The sequence below is a fragment of the Pollicipes pollicipes genome, unplaced genomic scaffold (genome assembly GCF_011947565.3).
Source record: "Pollicipes pollicipes isolate AB1234 unplaced genomic scaffold, Ppol_2.1 Scaffold_6686;HRSCAF=7923_pilon_pilon_pilon, whole genome shotgun sequence".
NCBI lineage: Eukaryota > Metazoa > Arthropoda > Thecostraca > Pollicipedomorpha > Pollicipedidae > Pollicipes > Pollicipes pollicipes.
In genome coordinates, this window is record NW_023596921.1 from 28,383,341 (window position 1) to 28,405,517 (window position 22,177).

The 22,177-nt window shown below is 51.4% G+C and overlaps 1 protein-coding gene across 1 annotated transcript; it reads right to left on the reverse strand.

Moving 5' to 3' along the window:
- Positions 1 to 7,020: 7,020 nt before the first annotated feature.
- On the reverse strand, positions 7,021 to 21,942 carry LOC119108640 (uncharacterized). The gene is made up of 4 exons (XM_037232255.1): positions 21,817 to 21,942; positions 8,683 to 8,773; positions 8,185 to 8,357; positions 7,021 to 7,727 (listed from the first exon to the last, which is right to left on the reverse strand). The coding sequence occupies exons 1-4, from the start codon at positions 21,823 to 21,825 to the stop codon at positions 7,581 to 7,583; spliced, it is 420 nt and encodes a 139-aa protein (XP_037088150.1). The 5' UTR covers positions 21,826 to 21,942; the 3' UTR covers positions 7,021 to 7,580.
- Positions 21,943 to 22,177: the final 235 nt, after the last annotated feature.

A 22,177-nucleotide genomic window follows, 5' to 3' on the forward strand; every position in this document is an offset into this window, starting at 1 on the left:
GAGTTAAGCTGTGATCGCTGCGGCGGACGCCACTCACTGGCCTGGCTGCGAAGTGCATTACGCTTTGCACCCTGTAGGTGACGCTCGATCGCTCCACTGCAGGTAGACAGGCAGTAAAGGATGTGGGAGAAGACGTGAATTTGGACAAGAAGCTTCAGAACGTCAGGGCTAAAGTGGCGTCGAATCTTGAACATGGATGGGAAAATTACATTACAGCGCCGAACGAGTGAGGAGATCTGGGATGCCCAGGCGGGGTGGTGGTCGAGGAGTAAACACAGTGCTCTCACTGAAAATCATGGATAAATGTCTGTGCCAAAGATGATAGTGTGGGAGTTGCCGGTCTTTGTGATGGGAGATTGATGCCGACCAGCATGAAGTCTGTTTTTTTCGGAATTCATTCTAAAGTTATTTGACTGAAACCAGTTTTGAAGGTACTGAATGGACACCTTGATACGGGCTTTGAGGTTGGACAGGCCGACGACATTGAGGGTGGCGGAGTCAATGAGTTGGATGTCATCGGTATAGGATAGTAGGCGGCAGTGGGGTGGGAAGCTGGATAAGTCGATGGAGATGAGCAGGATTGGGCCGACAAGGGATCCCTGGGCCACCCCGTAGGAAAGGGATAGGACAACCACGCTGCCACTAACGAGCAGCTCCCTGCAGTTCAGGTAGTCCGGAAACCATTCCGAGGATACCCAGCACCACTCCAGCTTGCGCAGGACGCCGTGATCAGCGCTGTCAAAGGTCCTACTAAGGTCAGTCGTCGTTATCGACGCGACATGGCTGTTGTCCACAGCCTCTACCAGCCACCCGACAGCATCGATCAGGACGTCCTTCGTCGAGTGATGTGGACGGTGAGCGTATTGCGATGGCGTCACTGCATGGTTGTCAAGAAGGTGAGAAGCGGGCCGCGAGCAGACGACCTCGATAATTTTCGACGGTGCAGAGAGAGTAAAAATGGACCGAAACTTGTTCAGGTCTGATCGATCGCCCGAACTGAACACCGTGGTGAAGCGCCATCTTTGATTGATCAGATGTAGAATATGAGTACCGATTGCAGGGAAGCACTTTCTCACTGCATGGAATGGTGCGCCATCGACGTCGACAGCCCTCGACGCGTTCATCTTCCTAATGACTGCAGAGAGCTTCGGTAGGGTGGCTGGATGCAGGGAAAATGCCGACGCACAGACACGGTCGAGCAAGGGGTCATAGTGCCTAACACCGTTCCGGAGTCACTTTGCATAAACCTTACGAGGCCTTTGAGGCTATCACAACCCCAACCCCTCCCTGCAAACGAGGGTTGAATATCGGCCAGCGTCTGCCTGTCTGACAGCCCTGCATGCTCCAACATGAGTGTTCTGGTTCCCCTTGGCCGTGGGCCGTGGAGGCGGGCCTCCTGACTGGGGGCGTGTCTGCAAAGGTTGGGGAGGTGAACCTCTGACCGGGAATATGTATGCGGAGGTTGGTGAGGCCAACCTCTGACCGGGGGCGTGTCTGCGAAGGTTGGGGAGGTCAAACCTCTGACCGGGAATATGTATGCGGAGGTCGGTGAGGCCAACCTCTGACCGGGAATGTGCCCGCAGAAGTCGGGGAGGCGAGTCTCTGACCGGGAGCGCGTCTGTGGAGGTCGGGGAGGCAAGCCTCCGACCGGGAGTGGGTCTGTGGAGGTCGGGGAGGCAAGCCCCTGACCTGGAGTGGGTCTGTGGAGGTCGGGGAGGCGCGTCTCTGACCGGGAGCGTGTCTGCGAAGGTCGGGGAGGCGCGCCAGTTAGAGGTTCTAGGGGAAGATTGCGGTACAGGCCAATTTGTGTCACGATTTAAACAAGTCCTATAATGCTGTATTTTTATTCGCGAAACTGTCTGCTTCTGTTCGGTTCTCTGCGTTGTTTTCTCGACTAACGGCCTTTCAGCGGCAGCTGTGAGCATCTGAATTGCGCTGGACGACTTATTTGGGGCGTCCACTCGACCTCACCAAACTGGCTTTATGGTTTGTACCGATCTTTTCCGCATCTCCTCGGCGCAGCAGGGCGCCCGTAATCCCGTGGTCTTGCGGTGGATCTGTTTCCTGCTGAGCTCGCTGGAAGCAGGCCACTCTTGCTTTAACACCGTAAGGCACGTTATCCTGGGGACCGTTAGCATTCGGCATCGACGCTCCGGATCTGCATCGATGGACCTCACTTGGTGTAGGGCGTCTCTGCCGCCAAGTTCGATTCGTGGAATATTTTGAAAAAATGTCCTTTGGTGCTTCAATGCTAATTTTTGTAACTGTCTGGTTTTGTTCGGTGTTCTGCACTGCCTTCACGACATAGGACCTTTTGACAATAGGAATGGATATCTGCCGTAAATTGCACAGGATGACTTATTCGAGGTGTCCAGTCTATTTTGCCTATTGGCATTACGGGTTCTTCCGACCTTTCCCATATATAAACTTGTGGATTTGGAAGGTTACAGTTACCTTAATTGAGTCATTCCACGCCAACTTAGCCAGTCGAACTCATACCACCATATTAGATCTGAACAAAGCTTAGTTCATAGGCTTATCTAATGCTCCGCTCACGGGTCTGAAGCTTTGAGCTCCTGCATCTAGCTGTCTTTCCGGAGATGATGGCATCAGGAAATGACGTAATGGCAGAGATTCACCAATCAGAGCGATGATAGCTCTGCAACCGTATCACGTTTTCCCGATTGGAAAATATTAAATTGTGTAGACGATACTAGTGTGCCGAACCACGAAAGACGTCAACGGCTTGCAGTCATTGTGTGAAAGTGATAGCGTCACAGTTATCAGCCTTTTCCCCACACCCAGTGACATCGGCCGTCTTAGGTTAGGCTTACCTAGCGGCGTGAGCTTTTTGTAGACAGCCATACGTGTATAGCGATTATGAACCGTTCATGTTTTTGAAAAGGAAGGGCCTGCATTAACCCGTAACCTGAGGCGTAAGACGACCAATACAGGGCTGCGACCTGTCATCAAAAGGCTTGCTGCTGGCCACCGTTCGCTACGGGGACGAGAGTCTGACAGCAATAAAATGTTGTTTAACAAAAAACAGTACCCTAGACTCGAGAGTTGTTAAGGACTATTCATTGCTATGGTACTTTTTTTATTCAGCCCTTTTCACCTAAATAGTAATACCGTCACACGTATCTCAGCAAAATATCAGTATAAGCGTCATCAGAGACGTTGCGAATCAAATCTAGTTAACGTGCAAATCGTATACATGCGCATGTTGAGAAGCGGACGCTTGATTTAACAGTATCTTTCTGATAAAGCGTTGCATTTATGCATTCTCAAACGGGGTCAGCGATTATATAAGGGACGAACAATTAAATAAAAAGCGAGGAAAGATTAAGTCGGTGATAACTAATATAGGGGAATGACCCTTAGTGACATCGTGATTGGTCTAGCGGGGCACGAGATGGAAACACCAAGATATTGAATTGTATGAAAAACTGAGTGCTGATCTCGCAGACAAATTGCGTCATCTGTCTACGTCACGTGTAACCAAACTGCATATCTTTCACACCGTTCCAATTTTACTCCATAAAACGGCCTCCAAATATGGCGCCGCTAAACACCTGATCAAGAGAGCGCGAAAGAATCAGCCGGCTGACGTGATTCTGGCATGAGCGCACGGGTCCTGACCTGGATAGGAACCAGAGGTAAAACAGGCCGCTGTGTAGACTGCAGTCTGTGAACATGGGTGCAGTTGTCCGCAGCTGTCTGGGCCGATGATGGAGATCCAGATTCGCGAAGGACTGCTGAGGAGCCTGCTGGCTGTTCAGAGCACCGCTGAATGAGGCTCAGCCTGGGCCCCGGTTGTCACAGATCCTGGATATTTGACGCGCCCGGCCGAGGAAGCACGCTCTGTGGGTTTGATCGAGACGGATCTGGTTCGGTCAGAGTCCCCGATGTGACAGATCCGTGGCCTCAGAATCCTTCTTGGGGATCTGCTGCCTGCATTCTGCGCGTAGCTTGTCACTGGCTGATGCCAAGTCCCGAGGCGAACGGTTGCCAGCAATGAGCCTTTTGATGACAGCTCGCAGCTCTTCATCGATCGTTTTACGTTTCAAGTTAAGCGGATTAACGCCAATCATTCCTTCAAAAAGTATGAACGATTCATAACCACTGCGCACGTATGACTGACAATATAGACCAAGCCCGTGCTGCTAAGTGAGCCTGGACTGAGACGACCCATATCATCGAGTGTAGAGGAGAAGGCTGATAACCGCGACGCTGCCAGTCTTTGAACAATGACTCCAGCCGTCTGGAGTCGCCTATCTGGACGAACACGTGAGGGGGCGGACACGTACCGGTGGCACGGGCGCGGACCGGACCGGTCATCGAGGGGCTGGGTATGGCGCGGAGTTGGCCGGCTGGAAGCGCCGTACCGCGCCCATCCTCAGTCAGGGTTGTATCCGCGCTGCGCGAGAGTATGGGGAGTCCCACTTTTCTATTGGTGGCTGCCGATGAAGGATTGAAGGGCGATACCGAAATTGATTTTTTAGCGAATCGAAGGTGCCGTCTACTTGGAAAGTCGGCTTTGTCCGTTGGAAATAGATAGTAATCCGATAATGTTCTAGATTAGTATTTGCTTTGGGTTGCCACTCAGGACATTGCATAGGCTACCTAGTGTTGTTCTATAATGGAAAAAGGACATAGCGTATGGAGTCCATACCATTTTACTTAGTGCAGTTCCGTCGTTACGTCATTTTCTGACATGTTCATCAACGGAAAACGGCTAAGCGTAGAGGTCTAATGCTTGAAAATTGTGATCGGAGCTCAAGATAACCACGTTGACCTTATTCTGCTCATATCTGAGATGGTGACGTGTAAAACCGCATTTTTATTGGTCGAGTTGGCGTGAAATAACTAAAAGGGAACGCTGCTATCCGGTACCACAACTTTGCCCGAGCCTGTCTTCTCACCGGCTTCTTTCGGGTTGTGCCCAGGGTAGGGGCGTCATACACAGAACGCAGCGTGAACAACATCCTTGTCAAAACACGGTGGAGTCATCATCCGCTGGACTGTCGGCCAGGAAAACACTGTCGGTGGTCTGAAATGGCTTTTATGTCCTTCTTCCACACGATTTACATGTCGAGTTAGACGGAGATGTGTCGTATCAAACATACCCGGCACTATGGGCGGCGGGTGCAACTGGCGACCGTAACCGCACTGAATAGCGGCTCTGCGACAACAATGGCCCGAGATCGAAAGCGCGCAGGAGAGATAAGCGCCGCACGTAGTCACTGTCAGAAACCCCCGCAAATGGTGAAAGTGGTGATTGGATAGACACGGACACCCCACCAAGGTCTCGAGGCGCGTCGTGGGCACCATCAGCGGCCTCTGCAAACACTGCGACGTGTTGTGATCATAGCCGGCGGGCCTCCCCGAGCACTGTGACCTGTGCGGCAGATGTCTGTGAGGAGGTCAGCAGGAAGGTGCTGTCTGACAGAGACCCGGCGTGCGCGTCGCGTCCGACGAGGCGATGTTCCGGTGCCGCAACATGGAAGGGCGCCATAGGGAGAGACAAGGGACTGACGCGGTCAGGGGTCACGCCTGCGAGACACAGCGCGAGGAGCAAAGGCCAAATGTATCGGTGCTTCGTCGGCGCACTAGCCGTCTTCACGTAAACTTGTGGAGTGAAGTATTCTGGCGCGTCTTTTATGCTTTATTTGATAATTTGGAGTTGGAAATAAGCATTGCTGGAGAAAATGTGCCTTCGATTTAAGCAAGTTGTTCCAACCAGCGCATACAGGTTTCAAGTGAGTTTGGCTTTCTTAAGTACGCGTTGGTGCTCCAAGCTCCCCAAATAGCACCCCGAGCCCGAATGTCACTGTGAGCCTCTCCCCAATGTCACTGTGAGCCCCTCCCCAATGCTCGTGGTCTGGGTGACAATGGTGACCCGAGACTACACAGGGGCGTAGTCACGCAAAACGAGTTGGGGAGGGGAGGGGGGGGGGGGGCTATGCGATACCTCAAGATATGCCAACAAATGGGTTTTCCCCGGATCTCACCCGCTTTCTTCTCGAGGGTGGGGAGGGTCTGGAGCCCGAGTCGAGGAGGGGAGAGAGCTGAAGTCCTTTCGTCCCAACTGAATAGGAAACTACACTCCGGAGACCACGTGTTCAATTCTAACTTGTCATGTAAGCTGCAGGGATCCTAAATCCAATGTACCGCACACTCTATACACCGAACTTATCGTAGTCGACACTGCCTCATTTGCACAACGATCTTGACACTTGATGCTAATCTTGGCGGTGAACGTTAAGTGCAATACGTGATCAGAGCAAACAGTGCGGCTTAACTATGGTCGAGAGAGACATATTAATTTACGAGAAACCTGATGCAACGAGAGATTATGCGAATCCAAGACGACATCAGTTCTTGGGCGTGCGAGGGGCTGCTTTCTGGGGTCTGAGGCCCAACTGAGTGCACAATTTGTTGCTCTGGTGCATGTCCAAGGCATAAGGCTTTGAAATATGTGATTTTATGCTAGGATTTATTCGCTTCGAACTGTTCTCGTTTGTGTATTTGAGGGGCTGGACACGGACGCAAACGTTTACTTCGCCATACTGAGCCAAGCTGCTAGGCAAAAAATGACTGCGCAGCTCCGTGTCCACCGCCCCCCCCCCCCCCCCCCCCCCCCGACAGCGGCAGTTAGTGGGCCTTTGCACAACGATATCGAGTGTATTGTAGCTGGCACACAATAAAAACGAATCCTTGAAAGCTCAGTAACCTGGACGAGCGTGGAGAACGCTGGAAAAACAACGCTTAATTTTATGCTTGATTTCGAAGTAGTCACTATGCGCCCTGTCCTGCAGCATGAGTCGCGATGCTTTAACTCAGACGTGATGTTAGTGCAGGCATTCTCTCAGTGTTCGGCGTGCCAGCTAGCTACGGTCCATGTTATTTCGGAGCGATTTTGTGTTGTTTTCAAATAATAGAAAAACAATGCCAGAAAAAGGAGGAAATGCTTTTTCTGCCATCAGCACGGAATTTCGGAACGCAAACGAAGAAAGATAAAACACCGACGGTTTATTTCGCTCGGCAATGATCACACTCTCTCCAATGCTGCCATGGGAACACCCCACAGCACCAGATTTGTCTGAACATGATTCCCGCGTCGGTATTAAAGCTCCCGCCACGTAACATTAAAACACGTGTCCTTCCACGGGTGCACTCGCGCCACTCACATCCCGCTCATGGTGGGAGGGGTGACACAGGGGCTGTCACATCGGGCCGGTCAAACTCGGCGGGCGACGAAAACGCCGCAGAGCGCCGCAAACCAACATGGCTGCCGTTGCAGCGAAATGTTTGCACCGTCGCTTGGCTTCGCGCGAACCGTGGCAATCAAAGCGGGCTACACTCACGTTCATTGGTAATTGGACGGTCATTGGGCGGTCACTTGACGGTCACTGGCCGATCACTGGACGGTAAGCGGTCAGTGACGGGCCGTGCTCACGACGCCAGAGCGAGGGCACCTCACGCCCGGGACGAAAAAAGATGGATCACAGCGTCAGCTTTCGGTGGCAGCAGGACGGTCACTGGTCTGTCCTCTTCAGACGGACGGCTGTCGGTGTTCAATTGCCGGCGTAGAAAGGGAAGCCGGGCCGCTGGGAGACGAGTTTGTAGAGCGGCAGGCCCTGGTTGGCCCTCTTCTGCTGCCAGTTCAGCACGGCCCGCTTGTGGGGGAACTCCTCGAACCAGAGCGTGCGCGACGCCGCCGCCTGAGGCCGCGGGCGAATGGTCAGGTCATACGCTTAATATTACGCTGTCTCGGGGTCTGATGCCACCAGGGCCTCATGCCAGTGCATGGTATGGTAATGTTTCGCCACGGGGCATAGCGTCGCCGGTGTCAGATGTCATATGGTATGACTGGGCAGGTGGCAGATTAGGGCTCTGATTCCATGTGACCTGGAGTCACCAGGCATGACGCGGACGCACGAGCCATGACGGTGAAGGAGCGCGGGCAGTCGTTTAAGCTCAGGGCACTCTCATTCAGTGTTTCAGCTGGCTCAAATGCTTGCCCCTCGACAGAATACCGCAGCCGAGACGCCACCGATGCACGGTCAAACCCGGTCAGACACCGCCAGTGCGGCCGGAGTGGTGCAGACGGACACTTCGAGCAGCGGCGGCGACAACCACGGCTGGGACGTGGCGGCGCCTGGACGGAGGTGCCGTTACCTGGACGTTGTCGGGCGGGTGGTAGTCGTCGTAGATGGACGGGCCGGGACGCTCCCGCAGGTGGACAGGACCGTGAGTGATGGGGCCGACGGCGTTCATCCACTCTCGCACCTCGGCGTCGTCGGCGTGGAACGGGTTCAGCGGCACCATCCGGGCGAACAGGCCGTTTCGCACTGCGGACCACGGCCATTCGTCAGGCGGGAGTGACGTCACGGTGGGATCGGCACGTGACGTGAGGGGGTGTCGGAGCGCCGAGCGGCGCTGATCGGCCAGGTGTGGCTGCAGACGCACTGAGTTAGCTTTTGCTGCTGAATCCATGGCTTAGATCGATGCAGGCTACGGTCCGAATCCAAGCCTGAGTCTTGAACCGTGACGGAAATATTGCAAGTCAAGACGATCTATGATAATTTGAGTGTCGCGAACGAATTGATTGGTTCAGCACTGTTGCGTCAAGTCCGTGGCATCAGAGGAAGGGAGGCACCTTGTAGTGGCTCTCACCCATATTATCAACGTGAAACGCGGGTGGACGGTCGCCGAAAGGCAGGGCCGAGGCTTGGGTAGCCACTGCTGCAATCGCCAACGCCAGGACCTGAAGCGGAGAGATACGTCAAGCGTACGGGTCGGCGACTTGGCTTAGTGAGCGCCGATTCGCTGCGCTCCGGCATTCCTCCTGCGGACTTCGCTTGGCCCATTCACTGTGATGGTACACACGCGGACGGCTTAAATGAGTGCAGGCTGGTGGGGTCGTAATCACCGAGTGTTTAGCACCTAGAACCCCCGTGTAGGAGACCCGGGCTCGAATTCTGGTTGCGCCATGGTCCTTGAGGGCAAATACGGCCAATACAGTCGCTGGCGCTTCATAAAAGCGCCTTGACGACGTGCGTCGTGTTCCCTTAAAAAGGGGCTGGTCGCATTTAATCATCAGTAGTTACAGGCGTCGTGTTTGTCAGCTCTCCCTGTGGCGAAATGGATAGCCCGTTATGTTCAACTGTTGGCTGGGGTGGTGTTTTTGAAGGCGCCAGCGCGCCAAGCGCATGACCTTTCCAGGGATGATCCGGTGGCCGGTCGCTCTATGGCGCTTCGCGGGCCGTCGGGGGAGATCTTGGCCGGCTCCAGAGAAGTGTCACTGACCTAGCGCTATCAGGCCACCTTGCGCCACCCTCCGCTCAGGGCCGGCGACGGTGACGGGGCGTGATGGGCTCGCCAGATTAGACCAGCCTCGCGCCGCCTGCATTCAGGCCGTTCGATTCAGCATAAATCGAAGGCCGTAGAGCATACTTGGATTTCATGCCATATAGAGAAGACTGGCCATTTCATGCCATATAGCGGAGACTGGCCAATCGCATCACAGAACATCGGATCAACACATATATCTACTGGATCGTGTTCCTCGCCGCCAGCAAATTCGCACGAGCCATGCGAAATGACTACTGAGCTTCCATTGTGAACAGCTAGAGATAAATTTACGATTATTTATTGCTCGCACGCATGTAAAGATCACACCATCACCTGCGTACAAGAAAGGAGTTTGATGCCTACGGATTTTGTGCGGCAACTCTGCCTTGCGGCATGCCACCCACCACGTCACAGCCTTCCCCTCCTTCAAGCTGTCACCCCTCTCTCCGTCCTGCTGTCTGGGTGGAGCATCGGTTAAGAACTCTCCCGCCATTCCAAGAACAGTGCTTGCACACATCTGGCCAGCCATGCTACCAAACTGACAGTGGGATTTGTGTGCTACCAACATGGTGGGTTCTCATGGCATAAGGGAGGGATTTGAAGGCTTTCCGATCTCGCCCGAGTAATCCACTCCGGACACGAGACGCAGCGGATGCGAAACTAACGGCAGGTGCCTGTGGTCTCCACGCCATTTGAAGACGTTCGTGTTGGCTCATGCGCCTTAGCTGGTGTGTCGAAACACATCTGCACGCCGTCGACATGCATAGGCCAACAATTCAGGCTGACAGTCGCGCAGTGGGTAATACATCAGACATCACATAACGTCATCAGCGTTTCTCTTTCTACTACAAGCCCTGAACGTTAGCTATAATCAACGTCAGCTTGCACTACTGTGGGGTCGAATTTGTCTGATTAATGTCGCCTGCATACGTTCGAGTGTGATTGACAGTAACATAGCCGCCGCGCTGCTTCCAATATGTCTTTTTTATTTTACCGGTAGCAAAGGTATTTGCTCGCACACGCTTGCTAGCCTGTAGTTTGTGTTTAATATCACCGCCTTACTTATACTAAGCGTGCAAAGTAAACCGTCGGTTGGTTGCCTTGCGGTGATGTTGCTGCCGTTGCTGCCACGAGAAGTAGCGTCTGCCACCGATCGTAACAAGAAAGACCGATCACCATGATAATTTTTTTCATAACACTGGTGATGTGTTATGAGAACACATAACATCACCTCTCCAGCGATGAACGCGACACTCTTCCAAGCCAATGCTCCAAACGTTGTTATCGTGCTGAGATTTTTTGTTTCGTGAGATCCGCGCTTTTAATATGATGGGATTCCGTATTGTATGTGTGCCTGTACCGTGAGGGGACTGACCGAGTATGGGCTAGACGAGCGCCGACAAGGTCGACCCGAGTATGGGCTAAGCGAGCGCCAACAAGGTCGACATTAATACATGCGGCAGTTTGAACTTTCATACACCTCATTCTTTTTTATTTTACTTTACTTCTTTATACTTGGCTGCTTTATAAGACAGGGAAGATTGGTGTTAAATCTGAATTGCACGAAAACTAGGATAAACGGCAGCGAGCCCCATGAAATGTCGCCAGGGCAATCAAATTTGCTTGTAAATTGTACTCACGAGGCGTTTTAGTTCATCAGACTATCGTCATTTTCAGGCTGCTGTATTATATAATGTGCTCCCATGGGAACATATTTTCAAAAGAAAAATGACAATTTTGCGGTGCAACGATGACGATGGCGTAACAAAAGTATTTCCAAAGCAGAATATCCGGCTATTTTGATGGTCCTAGCGACAGAAGATGGGCTTTGCTCCTATTTATCCCAGCGCTGGTGCAGTTCAGATTCGGTGCTAGATCAGGTTGGCGTCATATACTGTTACCGTGGGAAAGGCTTTACAACACAGCTGTTGTCAAGGTGTGGAAACGCCGTGGTGCTTTTTTAGTGGTGAAGGGGTCAAGTGTGCATGGACGTTACTTAGGTTGACGCCAAAGGCCCTCGCAGTAAATATGACAGTTCAGAAAGGAACGTTAACACCAAATATGTTCAAGGGACATTAGCGTTAAGTAAGTTCATCCTAGTCCCTGATCAGCTTACAGACATTCAGAGATTCAAAGCTAAGTAAAGCTCTGGTGGACCAAAAGCTCTAAAAAAAAACACGAAATCCTCGTTATTTGGATCTAGTACATGAACCGATGGCGAGCTGGATGTCCATTTTGTAAGACTGAACCCATGTGATCTTTAGGTACAATACTCAGTGATCGCCTCGGAAAACCTCAGTTTCCATCCCTTCCAACTCCTTCCCCTTCCAACCCAAAGCTCTTCCAAAGTATGTAATGCTGTTGTCTTTTTGTATTGGCCATCCGCGATCGAAGGATTCCACTTTGGTAGCCCATCTAGGGCAGGTGTGGCGTCGGCGAGGAACGAAAGAGAGACGTTTGAAATGGCCGACAGCTGTATTCCAATTAGCCCGCATTCTCGCAGGGCGTCCGTGGTTCCTCGCCGACAGCGGCGATGAGCCGTTTGCCAGCTAGGTGCAATTTGGTTACTAGTTGCGGTGGTTAAGATGAGATGATGCTAGTGTCAAATGATTTGTAGACAGGAATGAGGCCAACGTGAACTCCCAGGAACCATTTAAACTATGATGCGCAGTTGAAGACTCGTGCAACGCAAATTGCGCTCATCGCAATAAATTGATCATACCATGGCAGACGTTGGAAGAAGGCAAAGCTAACTGCCACACAACGATCTCCCGCTGGTCAGCCATTATGCTTTAGCTGTTTGTCTAGATAGGCATTTAGCCCTGCGTGACTTGTGATGTCATTAGAACAATGCAGGGAAATGTATAGATATCCCTGCGTGAACCGGCGCAAGGTGACCTGTGTAAGGGAGTACGAGAGAGAAAGGAGAAATTGGCCATCACTCCGTCACATCCATCAGCCTTCAGACATACTTCAGACACTGAGAGAGAGTTTTCGGCAGGACGCTTTGATGAAGGCATTGGGATCGGTTAGACCAGTAAGGCTTTGAAGAAAATCAAATTGTACGATGCCGATATTCGAAACTTGGCATTGTTTTGTTCAGAAGCACAGATGAAATTAGTCAAGAGGCTTTGACGCATTCACCAGGTGACCCCATTCACGCAGAACGAATATTGTATTACTTGCGATCACAAGAATGGCCACGGACGATCTGTATAATGCCATCTAGTTCCCATAGTAATTTACTCAGTAACCCTGCAGTATTTGCATGCCAAGCACAGCACGTGGACTGGCTGGTTCCCGAGGGCTCCCTGACGTGAACTGGCTGGTTCTCGAGCCCTCTCTGACGTGAACTGGCTGGTTCTCGAGCCCTTTGATGCATTCATGTATGGGATTTTGTTTGTGCCAGCAGTGGCTGCTTACACTTCGGCACAGCAGCGAACTGCACGTGTACTGCACTTCAAGGAGTTGTGAGCATTTCGTGGCGAAATCAGAGCTACTTCGAATGTCAATGTGGGAACTGCAACATTTGTATTTAGTTCCAGAGAACTAGCATTTTGCCAAGGGTGCTGCCCATCACTTGCCATCACCATTCAACATGTCAAAAAAGTTCAAAAGTAAGTGGAATAACTAAGCCGGCTGATACCGCTTGTCGGCCATCGTCACAACTTGCGGCATAATGGTGAGCACATACGCCATTTCCAATAAAGTTTTTGCTACCCTCGGACTTTTTCACCAGAATCATCATCATGATGAATGTCGGTAACCTTGCACAGATGCACAAGCAGTCGGATCGAGATGCACATTAAGTGCGAACGTTTAAATCTAGACGCGTCCTCGCTGTGCACAAGGAATGCATGTACTTATTTATGAATCAGCAACACTTCCAAACCGTGCGCGCCGGTATTATCCCATCTCCAGTTTTCACACTGATGTCGTGTATCGACGCTGATGTCACCACATCTCCACATTGCGAACGTCCGGCAGAACGAGAGTGAGATGTAAGCCTCGATTCTGGTGCAATCTTTCACGGCTTAATATGTGAAATAGCAGGTAAATAGTTTAAAGAAATAGTTTAAGGCTACCTCTGCCTCCCTACGTAGGTCGCAGCAATGACGCAGCGAGACCAAGTGGTCTTTGAATGACTCTTTCTATGTTACGTTGTACAAACTGGAGCTGTATCACAGCTTTTGTGGGAAATCCCGAACGTCCTGTCAACTGCAATGACCAGCCGCAAATGTACTAGCAACATTATAAAGTGACGGATTGCGACAATGCATAGACTTCTTTTAAAACATGATCCAATGAATGTTTTTGGCATTCCTCAGCACGGTCTCAGCCATTTAGCAACGGGTCATATCATGAGTCAGCCGCAAGGCAGTCGAGAAACAATCAAGCAGCTGCGGTCTCATCATCCGGTAACACGTGTCAACAATATTGAAACGCTTCAGTCGTTACAATCACCATTGCTGTTCCTATTCATAACGTTACAGTAGCAAGCATCGTTATCCTTTCACGGATTCCAAGCCGGGAAAACGCTGGTTTCCTGCCGCCCACCATCGCGGAGTTGGATCAAAGCCATAGCAATAAAACCAAATGTCATGTCAGCACCATTGCACTGCACTTGAGACAATCGACTTGATGCCTCCGTCGGGGTTTGTCCGGGCTGCAGCCCGCAAAGCCACAGACTTCTGAGCGATCGTTATCCCGCTCCGCGTTTCCGGGCAGCCTCGGGATTGCAGCACTTTTGTGTTTGAGCTGGCAGGTGTGCAAGTTGTCATGATTCAGAGCTCGCGCTGTCGCCCGCAGAAGACTGCTGAGACGCCGTCACGAACGTTCAGGGCAAGGCAGCTGGTGCAAGACGAATAATCGCCAATAATTCTGATAGTCCGAAAATGCCTGATAATTATGTTCATCTGCGTTGTGTGCCAGAAATGTCACTAAAGGTTTATGGGGCGTTGCCCAGCATGCGGGTGCTCGCCACTTTCCACAAACTTAGGCACGTAACGTGTTGTCACAAAATCGCACGCGGTGAGCCCTATGCCCCATGCTACCACAACAGCCCACTGTCAGCGCGCCGTGCCTGGTGCCAATGGCGCTCTCGGCAGCGCGTCGTGCCTGGTGCCAATGGCGCTCTCGGCAGCGCGCCGTGCCTGGAGCCAATGGCGCTCTCGGCAGCGCGCCGTGCCTAGTGTCAATGGCGCTCTCGGCAGCGCGCCGTGACTGGTGACAATGGCGCTCTCGGCAGCGCGCCGTGCCTGGAGCCAATGGCGCTCTCGGCAGCGCGCCGAGCCCGTTGTCAATGGCGCTCTCGGCAGCGCGCCGTGACTGGTGACAATGGCGCTCTCGGCAACGCGCCGTGACTGGTGACAATGGCGCTCTCGGCAGCGCGCCGTGCCTGGTGTCAATGGCGCTCTCGGCAGCGCGCTGTGTGTGGTGTCAATGGCGCTCTCGGCAGCGCGCCGTGTCTGGTGTCAATGGTGCTCTCGGCAGCGCGCTGTGCCTGGTGCCAATGACGCTCTCGGCAGCGCGCCGTGCCTGGTGTCAATGGCGCTCTCGGCAGCGCGCCGTGCCTGGTGTCAATGACGCTCTCGGCAGCACGCTGTGTCTGGTGTCAATGGCGCTTTCGGCAGCGCGCCGTGCCTGGTGTCAATGGCGCTCTCGGCAGCGCGCTGTATCTGGTGTCAATGGTGCTCCCGACAGCGAAGCTGTCAAAACAAATAAAAACAGTTGCAAGCTGCTGGGTTGGAAATCTTCGGCAGGAAATTGACACGCTTTGCTCAGGACAGAATTGCGTTTGGCTCTGCTTTCCTTGGATTACCTCCAGCAAACCTGAGGCAAGCCCGAATGTCTTTTGCCCGGCTTTTTCCCTGCTTTATTGCTCAGTTTCTCGAGACTACGCTAGTTAATGATGTCAATGTCAAATGCATCAACGGAAAGACATTTTCCGGCTAAATAGCATGCTTTACGTAATGTTATTGACCCGGCGCTCTGGAGCATTTCACCACCGGAGATTGCTGGCGTTCAAAATACTCAAACTCGCTCGCCCCCCCCCCCCTCACTTCCCGTCTGCCGGTCCTGACATATTTCAAAATATAGTCATCGGATCGAAGAGATGAATATTCCTGGTCAACATCACCCAAGGAACCTCTGTGCTGGCATCTTCCATGCGATGCATGGCATCACAGGTCGCGTAAAATGCCTCACAACTCAACCAAAGCCTCAGGGACATTTGGAACCCACGATAATGGTCAAATATCTGTGTAACCGAGACCGAACACAAGACCGTGCTCCTGCGCCTCACAATCATACCATGGTGCAAAAACACAATCAGTGTTTAAGGTTATGACAGATGAGGCTAATAGTAGATCACAGTCCAGTCACCTCACCAAATGGTTGTTTTTTAACACGCGCCGGAGTGGCCAGTTGAATATCCTTCGCTCGGGTGGGGGTCAATATGACCCCCTGAGATCTCGGAAACCAATACAGCTAGAGACACTGAATTCGCAGAGTGTGCTGTTCTGTACATGAAGCCACTTGCTTCAAAATTTAGGGCTCCTAGATCATGACCTCGGGGTCAAAAAACGTCAAACAATGTCAAACTCCAGGTAAGTGTTTCAAGTGTCCCCAGATGTCCTCATGAAATAACCATGAAGCCAGATACCCTGTTCCAAGCAAAAATTCGTGTCATTAGGGCTTTATGACGCACTCAGCTGCTGAGGCTATATGGCGTTGCCTGCTTCTCACCCTGGCAAGAAAGGTGGGCACCGTAGGGAATCGAGCCCCGTACCTCTGGTTCCCCGACGTGGAGTGGTCAACGCTACCGGTGCCCTACGCCGCACCATTCGGAAATAATTCTGGAAAACCTTCGGGGGTCAAGCTGACCCCCATCCGAGCGCGTGTTAAATACCTCATCGGTTACTATTCTCATGCACATGCAATGCCGTTCACAATATACATGTATGCAATATACCAATTGTTCGTTGTGGCTAATATAGATCATGATTATACCCATTTATCCATGGAAAATCCAGGTAACAAGCAATTTAGCCCACCACGCTCGTCCACGGACCCCACGTGACTCGTGCTAACGACCTGGTGTGACTTCGTATAGCGCGACTGACACTGACTGACAGACACAATCAAACCAGCCGATGAATTACATCAAGGCAAACCACAACATGTAAGAAAACTGGTAATGACTGCTCGTGAAGACAAAAAAGTGCCGTGCAGATTTACACTGGTGGCGTCATACCTTATTGACATGACTGAAAATAAAACAAAATATCCTCCACACATCCGTGGGGTCTGGAATTATTCCCGAAACTCGGAGAGAGATTACATTTGATTTCCTAGACGGCGCGCTTTGAAGGGAGTTGGCCTTCTAAACGAGTTATCTAGATGCAGGTCGTCTAGAACGAGTAGTTAAGTGTTATTTTAAGAAATGGGTCCAAACAAAGCAGCGCATTCCGGTTTCGAACAGACCACAAACAACTGAAATGACACTAATTTTGTGCCTTGGCTTCGACTATAACTCCATGGACTAAAATGCTGTCGCAATCGAAGTACCACTGCTGCTTGCTCAGATCTCACGGCATCTATGTTAAGACCAAAACTTTGCAAAAGGATTGTAGCACTAAGAGAAAAGTGTGCAAAAATGCATCTACCATGTCCATCATCGGAGCATGTCCCTTCGTCCTACGTTTTCAATAACAAATGTTTTCCCGCAGACAGAATGTATGAAAACCGAGTAAAAACCTGTTAGAGCAACGAAACTCAAAGATACTTCGCGTGTGTCGTATCAAAATGTTTCGGGACATAGCCCGGTAGTTCGGCAGATTGGCTAAGCTTTCCAAGAGGAGGCAAACTCGTTTACAGCTGTCGTGAGCTTTACCAATGATTGGTTATTCATGCTTACATATTTTACAAATCACAAGACCGACACTCGCTCAGCTACGGAAAACCTAGCTTCGGATGACGCTTCATGGTACATCATTTAATGGGCTCCAAGGAAGTTATTTCAACATTTCGAGGTAGCACACTGTGTCAATGTGGTGGAATTCCACGTGTGACTACCCGAAGCAATCCAATGATATGGCGTATAACGTACCATAAATACATCTTTCAGTCTGGAAAATCGAAGATGCATGCGTTTTAGGGGAGGGGGCGATACAAATTTCAGCGTCTGAGACCCATGTAAGATGCAAAATGGGGTTGGACCAAGACAAATTGCTTTCTTTTCAGCCACCATGCCAGACGGCGTCATTGCTCACGACTGTACTAACTTCGTGCAAGATTGAGGGTGCAGGCAGGCTGTGGGTTCAGGATTTCCGAGGTCGTGAAGATCGCTTTCCATCTCAGACGTGTGCTAGGTATTCTGAGGGCGAAAAGCATGCACATCTTGGAAGAGAACCCTGCATGGACTCGGTGATAGTTGGGGACACGACGAGCCTGCATGGCACAGAGACCTAGTCCCGGATGTGCTCGTCATTCTGTTGCAAACCCTCAGATAGCTGGCCGTCATTACGAGAAATGCTTCGCTGCATAGGCAGGAGGAAATTCCGGGATTTAAGATCCATGAACACCAGCTTTGAACAGCTCGGGCGCGATTACGTGGCTGGCTGAAGACAATAGCATGCCGTTTAATTTTTGCTTTTATTCCGTGTCTGATGTCTCCAAGCATCTGAAACTGCGAAGAGTGCCGACGAATACAGAAAAGCCTGATACGGGACCCCCAAAAAACCTGACACCGCGGTCGGACAAAGACGTAACTTCACTTTTGACACGCTTGCGGAGGCCTATGTCCGCGGCCATTGCGAGCCGCAGTTGTATGCATTGCATACAGCCTGTTGAGCCGTTGCAATTGTTCACATTTTTGAATAATGTGTGTTCATGTGTGGGCGAATTTGTCCAAATATGATGAGTAATTACAGAAACTTCTAAATGATTGTTGTTATCAGAGGTGCCTTTGTTATCAGTGGGGCTCGAGCTTCCCCCCCCCCCCAGCTTCAATTTTGAGGGGAAATGAGCGAATGGTGTGGGTGAGAGCTGTTGTGTTAGTCTGCAAGTCAAACCCTAAAAGCCTGATGATAGAAATACGTTCATAAATGTCTACACCACACAAGGCTGAAGCACACTAAAGGAAATCGCATCGCAAGACACGTCTCTGTCTTGCTGTACATTTCCACCGGTTTCGTTTTGCTGGTTTTGCTTTATTTTCAAACAACCCACGGTTTGATTTCAAATGACGCCCTCCAGTTAATCATATTCATAAAAGCGCAACCGTATATCATCAAACAAAACAGTTTTGGGTCTCATATGCTCATATGTTAATCATTATCATAAAAGCACAACCGTATATCATCAAACAAAATAGTTTTAGATCTCATGTGCTCATGTGTTAATCATTATCATAAAATCTCAACCGTATATCATCAAACAAAACAGTTTTAGGTCTCATGTGCTTGAAATACTGCTGCGTACAGCTCTGTGGCTCAACAAACATGTTCCAACATTTTCCATCCCATAAACACTACTTATAGCTTGAGCACATAACTAGAAATAGCATACAAGGTGCTGCAAATTTTGAAATGCAATCCTGCTTTACAAAGACAACGAAAGCTGGTGCTGTGCCGCAAAGAAAACACATACAGCTTTTTACATGAATTGTGAATTGCCTGACACCATGTGGATTATCTTTGCAATTGGGAACGGGCGCGAACAACGCGAAAAAGCCATCGACCGAGTATTAGGCTTGTGACGCCCCAGTGCTCCGTCACAACCCCAGACCGTGACGCGCCGCCGGCCACGGCTGCGGCTACAGACCGTCACCAGGTGAGTGACATCGGACCAAAGGTCACGCACGCTGCCGACCACAAACCGCAAGACAGCGAGACGGCGAGCCGCGTGGTGTCACGTCTTGGCAACGTCAGAGATACGGAAGCCAGCGAAAGTGAGTACGTGAAGGGTGTGTACGCCACGAAGGAGTAGTGCCGTACGTTTTGTCAGACTGCATTGGTTAGGCTTCTAGATCTGTTTGCTAGTGTACCATCTTGCTTTTCGATGGATCGGATCAAAGTAATAAGCAGCCCTGGAAGGAAATACTTGAAACAGTTATAATTTTACAGCCGTTGCGAAATTCGAGCCACACACGGTGCATACTCTGTGCACAAAAGTCCGGTAATCCTTCCAACCATGACTTGCTAAGCCGCGCTTTGGCCTGGTTGTGTAGTCTAAGCCAAGTCATGCTTAACGGTGCTGACATGGCGCAACAGTTGAGATAACTGCCATTGGAGACAGGAGGAAAGAGTGGAGAAAAGCTGCAAAACCACTCAGCATACCGTTTGGGCGCCGCGAGCACGATCTGCATATCACGCCTTACATATGGCCCACGCCCATCTTCACATAGAAGCTGCTCCATTACATTGCCAGGCTTGCAAACACGTCAGTGGTAAAAATAATTATACTGCTTCACAGCGTATACCAAAGACAACTGTCTAGAGCACTGGTGGCAGGTGAGGATTAGGGAATATGGGTAAAATTCCTGACGGGCTGCATTTCATTCTTTCCCTAACACACGCATCGCCATATCTACCCCACATAGCCTTTGTGCCCAGGCAAGGACACTTCTTGCACGTGTGTACGCACGAGCGGACGCATCCGCCTATCCTCCACCATCGAGACTGCGTGTAGCCAATGCAGATCGGTCGGGCGCGCCGCACGCGGGCGTTGCGCGAGCCACGAGACGCGGTAAGGGGTCCGCGCCGGGACGCGGACCGCCGTCGCCGCGTTTGCCGCAGACGGGGACTGAAACAGCACGCGTCACGTGCGGCGGCGGCGTTACGCCACGGCACGAGGTCGTGCGGCCGGCGCGCTCGTGACAGCTCGGAGGGGACGGCGTCAGTCGCCCGCGGGCCGGGTCAGCGCGGCGACCTTGGTGCAATAACTGAGCCGCTTGCACAAGGCAGCCGCTTGCGGTACACGGCAGAGACCATGGGATCAGCTGACGCTCGGTAAATTAGTGCTGATATGAGAGTCGTGCAGTGATGCTCAAGAGCACTAGTGTTGCGGTAGAAAGGCGGGGCAAGAAAGTCAGTCGACAAAATGTTAAGTACAATGGAAACTTTAGATGGCATGATGCATTTAGACCCAGGTGGCAAGCAGAAAGCAAACAGATACAAGCGCTTGAGTTTCGGCAACCGCTTGGGCACTACGTAATTTGCAGCTAGTTTGATCCGGGGCTTCGACTGACATGGTGCGTGAGACGATACGGAAATAACGTCTTTCAGTGCGATGGTGACCATGGGCTGGGTTTCCATTCTCAGTTACGGAAAAATGAGCTTGTGCTGCCCGGATCCACCCGACCCGAATCGGCCTTCACGATCTTCTCAAGACAATATTTTTGCACTAGCTCATCGCAGTTTCATGCAGCTTTGTGGTGCTATTTGAAGTTTCGCGTGTGCTCGGCTGTGTAATAGACTGCTTGGTTGTTGGTGGTACTTTTTCCATTTTCATAAGCATGAACTAGCATCTTTTAAAACTGGTGATGCCGCAGTTTTATTGCCTCGTCTTAGTGTGACGTTGCATAAAGACAATGTCCGGAGAATGCTGCATGGTGCAAATTATTGACGAGCTTGTCGAAAAGAATGCAATCAAGCGAGGTGAATGGTTTCTTGCTAAAGGAATCCGTGGCTTGTATACCACGCTTGGCATTTCATTCTGCAAACTGTGGATATACACTTTCGTTGCAATGGATATATCACCAAATGTAGACACTTGTATACCGCTTTGACATTTTGGGTCATACTAATCCTATTGCACTATCTCCTCGCATTTCACGTATCATACAAGTCGGCTGAAAAGTTAAGGATGAGTAACATATATCGGCGTTTACACATCAGTATCTTAGAAAATATGAAAGGCATTTTGACGCTTGTTTAATGGCAGTCGCTGCAAGCTGTGTGACAGGTGGGAGACAGTTCACAGATAAATGTTCATACCGAAGGAAACGGAACCTGCCGCGAACTCTGAAACGGGAGCGGGAGCGGGAACGGGCTCCGGGCTGGGGAAACGGGCTTGGAAGCCGCCGCACTCATTGTCTCGGTTGGATAACACTCAGATGACTTCGGACCGGCGAGCCGTTTGCCGTTGCCCTGTGCTGTTTTGCACTACTGCTAGGGCAGCTGGATATATTTGGTGATAAATGTAGTTGGTGGGTCTCTCTGGCTAGTGCCCACACAACACGCCCGAGACGCCCTTTTCAGCTGTCTGTTAACGTAAACTGGTCCCGGGACAAGTGCAGCGGATGTCCTCCGTTGCCAGGCAAGGAGACCCTGAACCGTGCACATCCCCGCAAGCCAACTGGGTGAGAAGACCGGTCAAATATGATCGATCACACGTCAACACCGAAACCATTGCCGCGTGTTGCTGCCGCGGCGCTCTCGCCAGCCGACCTACCGCGATCATCGCGCCGCCGCTGTTGTTCCTGCTGCCGCGCGCTCGCCACTCGTCTCTCCTGCTGCCGATGTTGGCTGGAGGCGACCGGCTCCTGGCTGCGGGGCTCACTGGAGAGACCTGTCCGGGTGAGGGCGACGCGAAAACTGAGCTCCACCGCTGCCGGGCTCTGATGCCGGCGGACGGCGCCTCTGGCCGTGACGTCACGCCTGACCGTGACGTCATGGCCGGGCGGGCGCGGTGACTGAGCACCGTCGTGGAAGTCCCGGAGGAGTTCCACAAGATTTGTCAACGGCGTCCGGTCTCTGTATGGGCCGAACACGAGGCGAATTGAGACGAACGTGGCTGGAGTGCCCGGAGTGTC

Bases quoted from the DNA above. Each gene is read 5' to 3' on its own strand.
- LOC119108640 (XM_037232255.1), bottom strand. The intron at 8,358-8,682 runs GTGAGAGCCACT...CGTGGTCCGCAG, and splicing joins GTTTCACGTTGATAATATGG to TGCGAAACGGCCTGTTCGCC. The intron at 7,728-8,184 runs GTAACGGCACCT...CCGCGGCCTCAG, and splicing joins ACCCGCCCGACAACGTCCAG to GCGGCGGCGTCGCGCACGCT.